Here is an 11,620-nt window from a genome sequence, read left to right as displayed (position 1 = left end):
CCCGCTGTGCTCAGTGTGCTGCTGTAAGTGAATGTTAGTTCTCTAAGCGGAAAGCGGCGGCAGCGGACGAGCACGCGCGCCCTCTTATTCACTTACAGCAGCACACTGAGCACGGCGGGATTCCGTGGCGGAAATCACAGAGGAATTCCAACAATCCTGCTCAGTGTGAACTGGCCCTTAGCACTTTCTGCACACCCACTTCATGCCAAGATCTGCCTGCTTGATGAGTAAAATGGAGAGTTTTGTGACTTTTCACAGTCACAAACAATGACAACTTCCCCTTGTGTATAGGTAAAAAGAAAAAAATAATATAACATAAACTAGTCTCATTAGTTCATATATGAAAAATGTAGCAGGAAATGTATTCAGGAACTATATTATTCTATCCAAGATACTACCAATAATACACTGTCTATACACTGGCTCACTAGAGGTTCTAGCACCAGAGGGTCTTCGGTGGGCCAGGCTCTGACACAAAAAGGCCTCATAAAGGTTCAGCAGAAGACAAACCCATTTGCAGATGACTATGGGCCTAACAGACTGCCACTAGAGCTGGTACTAATGGGTTGATTCACAATCTGTTAGACTTAGGGCCCTATTCCACTGGACGATTATCAGATAATCGTTAAATCGTTCAGAACTAAGCGATAATCGTTCGGATCGTTGAATAGAACTTTACGATTAAACGACAACGAGAAATTGTTGATCGCTTAATAAGACCCGGACCTATTTTTATCGTTGTTTGTTTGCCAATTGTTCACATGGAATAAGATGTTGTTCGGTCGTTCACAGTAGCGACGAACGCAATAGCGACACGACGACCGCAAGAACGATCATAAGTAAAGATTAACGTTCCGTATAAATGGATGAACGATTTCAGGTCGTTCTCAATAGCTGTAGTTTTAGATCGTTTATGCAAACGATAATTGTCCCGTGGAATAGCGTCTTTACTATGGGTTCATTTACACAGAAAGATTATCTGACAGATTTGAAGCCAAACATTTGAAGTCAAAGCCAGGCACAGACTATAAACAGGGGACAGGTCATAAAGGAAAGCCTGAGATCTCTCCTATTTTCAAATCCATTCCTGGCTTTGGCTTCAGATCTTTGGCAGATTATCTGTCAGATAATCTTTCTGTGTAAATGGACCCTTAGTCCTGTGTATGCAATTATAACAAGGTTAACAATGCAATGCAACCTTTTAACAACCCATAACATTTATTTGCATCAGTGGGCCATTTGAATCAATAAAAAAAAAAATACAAAATTTTACATTAAAAACATTTTACAAAAAGTAGCAAATAATGACGGAAAATATACAAATTGGGTATTGTTGTTATTGTACCAATGCGGGTAATAAAGATAATATGTCAATTTTACTGCGCAGTGAACATAAAAATGAAACTCTCCAAATTTGCAAAATTGCATTTTTTTCTTTTTTTTTTTTTCAATTTCATCTAACAATTTTTTTTTGTTCTGTTTTGCAGTATACTTTATGACAAAATGAAGGGTGCTTTGACAAAGTAAATGTACTCCTGCAAAAAACAAGCTCTTATGTGGTTATGTAGATGGAAAATTAAAATACTTATGGCTGTTTGGAGAGGAGGAAAACATTTTAATGCAAAAACCAAAATTTCCATGGTCGCCAAAGGGTTAAAGTGGGTGTGCATATTTTCTATTAACCTTGAGGATGTGCCCTTGATCTATTATCACTTGTGGAGCCAAGGAAGATACTGTACTATGACCAACTAGGTTACCATTAAAAGTCTCTGTAGCAGACTTAATACTTTTCATATGTCGCTCTAATCATGAATTCCCCCATCTCTGTTCTGCTGGATTTATGAGGGGTGTCTTTAGGCAGCTTTAAAAAATCTACACCAGCTTAGAACTACTGTAGATTTTAGCCACAATTTATGCCTCGGTGTAAATAGTAATACATTTTGCTGGGGCTTTGCACAAAAATGTTTGATAAATGTCTCTCTGAATTTTCCACTATTGAATTACAATGCTTACAGAGGTTGTCCAAGGAAATCTTGCATAATCTTGCGCTCTGCCTTCCCATGGCGCACAACAAGCAAGCCTAAACCCCTTCCCCCGCCGTTTCCACTATGTGACCTTCCAGTCCCTGCTGTGTTTGCGTTCTGCCAAATTTCACTGACGTCCAACTCCCCCATTTAGCTCTGTGGTTGGCTGAGCAAGAAGTGAGACATTAGCAGAGGCCAGCAGAACAGGAACGCAGCTATGATCGGAAGATCAGGCTGCAGGAGCGGCGTGGGGGGGGAGAGGTAAGGTTTGTTAGTTGTTCTATGCCACATGAAAGCAGCATGCAAAGTTACATTTAGGTTTTCTCTGACAGCCTCTTTAAAGGATTTGTCCAGCAAAAGGAGAGGTTTTCTATGGGGATTACAATAAATCTCTCCTACTCTGGACAGTTCCTGTCTCAGCCAGAGGTGGCAGCAGAGAGCACTGTGTCAGACTGAAAATAAAACATTTCCTGCATGACATATAGTAGCTAATAAGTATGGGAAGACTTGAGATTATTTAATAGAAGTAAATTACAAATCTATGTAACTTTCTGACACCAGTTGATCTGAAAGAAAAAGATTTTCACTGGACAACCCCTTTAAGCTACCCCACCATATATGCACATACTAGTTAGATAACACAGTTAACTGACAGAAAGTGAATCACAAGAGCGATATTGCAAAAACTAAATTACCTGTTGCTTAAAATACACATCTTCAGCATTTCTCTTGAACTGAGGCCAATATGTTTTTTAACATGTAACAAACAATAGTTAACTCCTGTATGCCAATTACCTGGACTTAGTGCTATGGTAGGCGGATCACATGATCAAATTATATTTCTAGATTGCTTATTGGCATTGGCATAGAATGTGTCATGATGCATAGTAAATCTTCCATCTCCTTTGAATGGCAACTGCACCACACCTCTCACTGGAGCAACCTGGCATGGTTCCTGTTTTTCAAGGCGATATATAACTTCATCCTAAACATGTGCTTTCATTATCCCCTAAACAGTAGCACAAGGCTGAACATCAGCAGGGAATTTGTTTTGCGTCTTCTTCACTTTTATAGACTGTAATCATGCTGAAGGAGCTATGCGCAGGATTTAATTTTAAGACCTTTCTAGCCGAGCTGATAGCAACCCTTGTATTTGTTTTTGTTGGCTTGGGTTCAACGCTATCATGGACGGGAGCTCTCCCGACTGTCTTACAAATAGCGTTCACTTTTGGCTTGGGAATAGGTACGATGGTACAAGCGGTAGGTCACATCAGCGGGGCCCATATCAATCCTGCTGTGACTATAGCACTGCTGGTTGGGGCCCGAATATCACTGGTGCAGACATTATATTATGTGATCGCTCAGATGCTGGGAGCAGTAATAGGAGCTGCTTTACTGTATGAATTTTCACCACCTGACATCAGGGGAGGATTTGGAGTGAACCAGGTAAGTAGATTAATTGTTTAAAAAAAAAAACAACAGTATGTTTATTTATTTATTTATATATTTTATTGTTTTTTATTATACATTGGATGATAAAAACATATTTTTGAAAAAAAATCAATATTGTATTGGTTTACTTGTTTATTGATAGTAAGTTGTTTGCATTAGAAACATTAAAACAATGCTAGAAACTTAAAACGTATGTGCCATGAAAAATATGTTAAGTTATCGATCACAGCCACTGAGACCCACTGTGATCAGGAGATCTAGCCAGGGAGAGAGGCATACACTCCCCGGCTGTATCTCCTGATTGGCCAATTCTGACAATGTAAGTCTATGAAGCTACATTGTCACAATAAGTGGCTGGCTGGAAAGAGTGCAATGCTTTTTCTCCAGCAATATCTCATGACTCTTTTACCCTACTTGCAGAGCTGGATTGTCAGATGTAGCAAAGCTGATTTCAGTTTTTTTGGGCAGCCCGTGATATTAAAAAAGTGTCTCACTCCTGATTAATAAGCGGAGACGTTTTAAACCTTTATATCCCTTAGTATTACTACAGATTAAAATTCCTAGTACATTACTTTAGGATAATAAATACTAAAATGTTTAATTGAGTGCAAATAGTATCTGACTTTCTCCTTTGCTATTCTCTTTTATTAATTCAATCATAATTGCGTCTTCTTTGTCATTATTACTAATACTTTGCTATGTCTACAAATGAAATAGCCAAGCAACAATGCAACCACTGGACAAGCAGTCGCTGTAGAAATTATTCTTACAATGCAACTGGTCCTCTGTATCTTCGCTACAACGGATAGCCGGAGGCTGGATAACATTGGATCTCCGGCCATATCTATAGGACTGTCAGTGGTCCTGGGACACTTACTTGGGGTATGTACTGTTAATATAACTGTGCCTCCAAACTATGTAGTTATACAATACTAATATATGATTTATAAATTAATTTGGAGTCCATATGTTGATTTACACTGACCTGTGATGACACAATCCATAACTCATGCTAACTATGGGCAGGGTAAAGCCTGTTAGTATTAGTATCGGTTTTGGGATCATTTTATCCTTTTAACCACAGTTACTCCAACCACAATGCACTTATATTCCATGATACTTTGTTCCCTTTCTAGATTTACTATACTGGATGTTCTATGAATCCAGCACGGTCCTTCGGTCCAGCCTTAATAACAGGAAACTTCCAATACCATTGGGTAAGATTTGATACTTTTTCTTTTTCTGTATCCAGCTCAGTTATAACACCAATCTACCAAACTGCATAGAACACAGAAATGAAAACCATAGCATAGAGCTTATACATCATAATTTTCAATGTTTTATCTGACATTCTGAGGGTCCCACCTTGGTGAAGCCAAAGAATTAACAGGGCAAGCAAAGCATATCATGATGCAGCAAGATGGCCGTATGCTCTTAATATGTTTTGCCATTCTGAACATTCTATAGACTATAAAACATGGGGGGAAAACATGTCACACAGATATATCCAAAGTTTTGATGAGTCAGGGGCTTCACTCTCTGGTCTAGCTCTTAGTTTGACAGATGTGAGAATCAGGCGCATTATAAGTCTATATAGCCGGGGAGTGAAGCGTGCTACTGCATGCTTCGACTGGTTATCTTTAATGAGCAAAGGGAGTCTCAGAACTGAGATGTCTGTGTGATAAGTCAAACATTTATTTAAATGGCAGTAACACTTTAAGAGCTAGTAAAGAAACCTAATGGTATGTCAATGTCATGTACTGCAAGACACTGAAAGGACCCACTCTGTTGAAGGAGTGACCAGGGTGGACAATGCTGCGTTGTAACAAAACTCAGTCACACAGTGATGCCTACAACTCCTGGTGACCTAAAAGATTTGATAATGTTAACAGAGTGGCAAGGCATACAATGTATGCCGCACTGCTCAGTACCTACAGGAGCAAGGACTGCTGTAGCTGCAAAGCAGACAAATTATGTCTGCCACTCAGTACCTACAGTAGCAATCACTATAGTCTAGGGTCCTACATTAGCTACTAACAGGAGCAGGGTCCTTTTCTCAAAGACAGGTGTCCCTACTCCTGTAGGTACTGAGAGGTATATAGCAGATTGAGAAAGCTGCAATGCAGACATTCAGTCTGTACCCAACCCAGTAAATGTGAATTAAGTGGTGAAACATACAGTGTATGCCTTGCTGCTCAGTTTACAGCTGCATAAACATACATTTATTATCAGAATTGGAGTGATTTGTTCATCACTATTTAAGGATATTTTTTAAAAATATATAGAAAACGGTTGGATTCACAAGTGCAGTATTGCAGCGGATTTCACGCTGCACGTTCCGCAGTGAAATCCACTGCAATATTCTGTATTGTCTAAGGCTCTGCATTCTCTCAGCGGATTTTCATTCCCCTATGAAACTGTAGCCATGGCCTACTTAGGGAGCCGCAAGCCACAGAAGCAGGCCGAAGAGTGATTGGGTAATGTATTTACCAGACAGCGCTGAGTTAAGGGGGATGGAGACCCAAAAACACTAGTAAGTATGCAAATAAGGGCAATGGCACACCAATATAGAAAGGATAAATATCTTTATTTAACAAATCACAGAGTATAGAAAAAAAACACTTGGAAAAAGTTAAAAACACTTAAAAAAGTGTGTTTTAAGTGTTTTTAACTTTTTCCAAGTGTTTTTTTTCTATACTCTGTGATTTGTTAAATAAAGATATTTATCCTTTCTATATTGGTGTGCCATTGCCCTTATTTGCATACTTACTAGTGTTTTTGGGGCTCAGTATTCTGTTTGGTATGCGGGCTCTGTGCACCCACTTCTCTTTTTGATATTTACATATATTTTGAATATTTAGAGCAGTGCATCTCCAGCCTTTGTTTCTTAAGGGGGATGGAGCTTTACATACTCGCAGCAGATGGGGTATGGGTATGTAAACCCTTAGAAAATGACAGTAGCGGGAATTGAAGCAGATTGGCCATGGAACTCGCAGCATGAAATTTGCTGTGATACGGTATGTATGAACCCACCCTTTAAGTCCTGAAATGGACAACGTCAAACACAACTCTACAGAGCCCTATTCACTCTACAGTTCCCTGTAAATCCAAGTATGCTATGAAGTCTACAATGTTTCCCTAATAAGCAATCCGTTTTTTTTCTCAATCTCCAAACAGATTTTCTGGGTGGCCCCAATAACAGGAGCAATCCTCGCATGCTTGCTTTATGATTATATCTTCGTCCCATTCTCAATAAGCCCCAACGAAAGACTGGAAATCCTACGCGGTAACATTTTACAGGAGAATGAAAGAGAAGAGAGAAGAAAACAATCTGTAGGCCTCAATTCTCTTTACAGCCAAACAAACAACAAAGAAAAAATGTGAAATTCTATTTTGTAGGGTTTTTTTTGTGCTGTAATCAATATGTGATGTTGTACAGAATGTTCTGAGATGTTGTAAATTATCAGATGGTTCGGTTACAGGTTATATGGCTCTTCGACCCTGATCATTGTACTGTCACACCCATACACACATCAGGTGCCTATTATAACAAGGATGACACTAACTACTAATTCTTAAACTATATGAAGCACAAAGCATGGAAATCTGTTGCTTCATAAAGGATATTGCAGTGATGGACATTTTTCAAATAATTTATATTTTATTATTCATTTTTTTAAACTTTTAAAGTATTGTACAAAATTTAAAAAAAAGTGTCTGCTTTCTACCAGAAGCAGTGCCACACTTGTCTATAGGTTATATATGGTATTGAAGATCACCACCATTGAAACAGAGCAACAATATCACAACAGCCTAAGCAGCCTAGGGGTGGAGCTGTTTCTGGCAGAGAGCAGCCATGTTTTTTTTCCCCTAATATAAAACTACCCCTTTAACCATTATAGATGAAGGATTTTAAAAATCACATATCTTGGGGAAACTAGGAGACTAAATTAATCTCAGTATAATATGTAAACAAGTTTTCTTGAGCTTAAGGAAAGTGAATTCATGCTAATATATCCCTGCAATTTACAGTAATCTTTAAAGGTCATCAAAGGTATCTACTTATAGAAAATCATGAGGACCGGCAAGATTTGTGTAACTAACACTCGAGGAATTACATCAGGTCTCATAACTAACAACAATATGGCAACATACCATTATATAGGGTTTTTTATATTCTGTACACGCCTATGTGTCACATTAATATCATAGCCATACAGAAATATTCTGAACATAGTAGTCTTCAAGGTGACTCCCAGTTAATGTGACAGTAGACTTTACAGCACACATGTTTGTTTATACAGGAACATAAAGTAACAGTTAGCTGTGTATTATAGTGTATATATAAGAATGTTAAGAATACCCATTACCAGAATCCAACAACCGGAGTATTGTGATTTTATGACAATTAAATAGTGAGGTCACCATTGAACATCTTGTTATAGTAATTTTGTAAATACATTATATTATTGGTTTTACTTTAACATGCTTTTTCATGGTTAGAAAGACATGGCTGCTTTCTTCCTAAAACAGTACCCCAGTACCCCCCCCCCCCCCGTCCTCTGCTCGAGTGTGGTATTACAACAGGGCTTCATTCACTTCAGTGGTACAATGCTGCAATACCACACACAGGCTGAGGACAAGAGTGCTAGGCAATGTTCACACAATGTCAAAAAAAGAGAGAAAAGACAGAGAACTTTTCTATTTAAAAAAAAAACATCCGTTATTGCTGCGATGTAGTTGACTGCCGTGCAGTGCATTGAAGTAAATGGAATGACGGACGTCCAATGCACACAGTGTATAAAATGATGGACGTTGTGCAAACAGCGGACGTTAGTTTTTAGTTGTTCATACATAGTTTTTCTTTTGTCACCGTCCTTTCAACATTTTTTACTATAAAATTCAATACACTTTTCAATTAAAGACACAACCAAAGGCCAATTAGTAACCCAAACTAGAATAATGTACCAGCAGCTGTTATTGCACTGAAAGGCGGGCAAAGTGCAAAATGATAGCCGTCATTTTTTCGTTTCAAAAACAGAGATAAAGAAAACATTGTGTGGTTAGCACTGTAGCCTTGCAGCGCTGGGGTCCTGGGTTCAAATCCCACCAGGGACAACATCTGCAAAGAGTTTGTATGTTCTCTACTCCGAATTTAGATTGTGAGCCCTAATGGGAACAGGGAGCAATAATTGGCAAAACTATGTGAAGTGCTGTGGAATCTGTTTGCGCTATACAAATAAAAGCATTATTATTATTAGGCTAAAGTACTGTACTGACAAAGCAATGTGCTGGCTGAATAACTATTTCAGTAAACTGTAAATTGTAATATGGTGTCAAATGGTGATCCTACAAACGATGGTAGATCTGGGACTTTTATACGTATTGTAAATTCTAGTCTGTCTTTAAAAATAATAATAACCCTGCTAAAGATATAACTGGTCTCTCATAGAGGAAGCACTGAACTACTCTAAGCAGCCAATAGTTTGTAGACTTCTATTGTATGTAGTGCTTTCTGCCATTTTAGCATCATACCCGTTGTATGGTATTCACATATGTATATGTAAATAAAGAGTTTTATTTAATTGTTTGCGTCTCTACTTATTTGTAACCCTGGATTGAAGATCTGCACACATTCTCATAAATGTTATAAAATCTAAATTCTGTACTCGCTTAGATAGGGTGGGGTCTTAATGAGATAGCATCAAGGTGTTGGGTCATCTATAAGATAACTTTGTTGCACCATTCAGAAGTTATTTAGCTTAATGTTCTCCTACCAGAATTTTTCAAGAATTTATTCTTGATAATAGGCCCATGTAAAACTGACAGTTGTTTGCGTCTTTGCATTGACTCTGGACTTTTTACTTGGCATTATGTAAGGCTATGTTCACGTAACATCAAAAAATGAAAAGGCATCCGCCGGCAATGCATTGAAGTCATTGGAATGACGGACGTCCAAAGCACACAGTGCATAAAAAAACAGAAGTTGTCTGTGCAGACGTTAAAATAATGATCATGACAATTTGTTTCGGACGTCTTTTGCAAACAGCGAACATAATTTTTTAGTTGCTCACACAAATTTTTTTCTTTTTTCACCGTCCTTTCACCGTTTTTACTATTAAATTCAATGGACTTTTTAATTAAAGACAAAGAGCAATCAATCCACCTGAGCTACAATATTGTACCAACAGCCGTCATTGCACTGATGGACGGGCAAACAGCGAAATGGCGGACGTCATTTTAGACTCAAAATGACGGACATCATTTTAAAGGGAGTAGAAAAAAAAACATTGTGTGAGCATAGCCTATATGTGTCTTTCTTCAAAGTACTGCTTTATACTGTCATCTACAACCATGTTCTTATTCCAGGTGATTTTTTTCACCTAGAAAAGAAATTGAAATATCCCAGATAAAATTGTCTTTAAATAACCTAATGAAAAACATTGCTACGAAAGTTGGTGCTTTTAACTATTGGTTAATGGAATAGATGTTGCAGAAGAGCCGAAAAAAAGCATTTTCTTTAGAGGTTCTAAATGACTAATGTAAATGCATTAGAGGTGCCCATGAGACCACTGTACATTTACTTCTGGGGTAATCCTTTTTTTGTGTATAACAGAAGCTTAAAGAGGACCTGTCACCCCCCGTGCCGGGTGACAGGCTCCCGACCCCCCACTAGAGCACCTTATACGTACCTGACCGCGCTCCTGAGATGAGTCCAACTCTCATAGAGAATGACTGGTGAGTCCGACACTCCGTCATTCTCTATGAGAGTTGGACTCATCTCAGGAGCGCGCGCGCCAGGCTTCGGCGCTGAAACCTCCGTCACCGGACCGTCTCAAGAAGCGGGACCCGGCGCGATCAGGTAAGTATAGGGAGCTCTAGCTGGGGGTCGGGAGCCTGCACGGGGGGTGACAGGTTCTCTTTAATATTTTCTAACATTGTGTAGTTACCCACATAAAAGGTAAGAATGAATAAAAATATATAAACCTATTCTTTTATAAAATTACCTGTGTACACATAATTTAATGGGAGACTGAAGGAAAAATTTCCAAATTCCAAATAAAATATTTCTCAGCTAGTAGAAAAGATTTATCACTACTGTCACAACTAAATAAAAACCTGTCACCATGAGTTATGTGTATGACATATTTAATAAAGCGTTTTTCGGGGTTTTTTTTAATAAATCATCAAGTTAGCGATAAGTGGATTGATTGGGCATGAATCAAACTTGGTCCAAATTTCACAAAATTAGAATCCAAATTCATTTAATCCCTGTGACAGAAATCCGTTGTCCTGTAAATGCTTTGTATGGGTGGTCACAGGACATTCGGGGCACTTCCAAATCCATATCAGGATCCAAATCTACCTTAAACAAATCTCAGGTGATTTTTTTCATCTCCACATCCAACTATGAAATGTTTAAAAGCCCTATCTTGCACATTTTCTCTACTTATGTATGAAATTCTGTCTTCATATATGGAGAACATTATAACATCCTCTTTCTGTAGAAAAAAAATCATTCTTTAGCATTCAAATTTTTTGATTTTCCTTGGAAGATGACATTTTAGCGACATTTTCAACCCTTAAAGTAAAAAAATTAAAAAAACATACACTACACAAATACTGTCCATTGCCCCATATAACAATACGGCGTGTCTGAATCCATCTTTACAAATATTTATACCTTTTGTTGCATCTTTAACTGACGTGACCTAAAATCCCTTAAAGGGAAACTAGCATCAGGTTAGAAAATTCTAACCTGCCGTTATGTTCCAATAGGACTGGTAGGAAAATTACCTTCATCCTCAGCTCTGTTCTTGGTAAATCTTCACTTAATTCAATATGCAAATTAGGCAGTGATGAGCACCGAGTGATGAGTGACATCACTGCAGAGCGCCACCTCAGTAATCATGAAAAGAGGCAGGCTGGGGGGGGGCAGATCAGTGCACCAAATTTGCATCTTGAAAAACAGAACAGAAGGCAGAGCTGGAGACACTGGGGAAAGCTTTCGAGAACACCAGGGGAGACCCAAGGACACCAGGGAATGTGGTAAGGTAAGTTAATACTTTATTGTTTAACACTAAAGGCAAGTTCTGCATGGACATCACTAACAATATCTGTTCAGCCCTTGTAACCTGATAGTC

At 38.5% G+C, this 11,620-nt stretch overlaps 1 protein-coding gene across 1 annotated transcript; it reads left to right on the top strand.

The window, feature by feature from the left end:
- Positions 1–3,041: 3,041 nt before the first annotated feature.
- LOC138793552 (aquaporin-2-like) lies at positions 3,042–8,007 on the top strand. The gene is made up of 4 exons (XM_069972165.1): positions 3,042–3,470; positions 4,194–4,358; positions 4,613–4,693; positions 6,654–8,007. Exons 1-4 carry the CDS (start codon positions 3,108–3,110, stop codon positions 6,858–6,860), a joined length of 816 nt encoding a protein of 271 aa, XP_069828266.1. The 5' UTR covers positions 3,042–3,107; the 3' UTR covers positions 6,861–8,007.
- Positions 8,008–11,620: the final 3,613 nt, after the last annotated feature.

Source organism: Dendropsophus ebraccatus, chromosome 5 (assembly GCF_027789765.1).
Source record: "Dendropsophus ebraccatus isolate aDenEbr1 chromosome 5, aDenEbr1.pat, whole genome shotgun sequence".
Lineage (NCBI taxonomy): Eukaryota > Metazoa > Chordata > Amphibia > Anura > Hylidae > Dendropsophus > Dendropsophus ebraccatus.
The sequence above is the reverse complement of the archived record's forward strand: the minus strand, read 5'-3'. Positions and strand labels throughout refer to the sequence as shown.

Bases quoted from the DNA above. Each gene is read 5' to 3' on its own strand.
- LOC138793552 (XM_069972165.1), top strand. From the start codon at position 3,108: ATGCTGAAGGAGCTATGCGCAGGATTTAATTTTAAGACCTTTCTAGCC. The intron at 3,471-4,193 runs GTAAGTAGATTA...CAAATGAAATAG, and splicing joins GAGGATTTGGAGTGAACCAG to CCAAGCAACAATGCAACCAC. The intron at 4,694-6,653 runs GTAAGATTTGAT...ATCTCCAAACAG, and splicing joins GAAACTTCCAATACCATTGG to ATTTTCTGGGTGGCCCCAAT.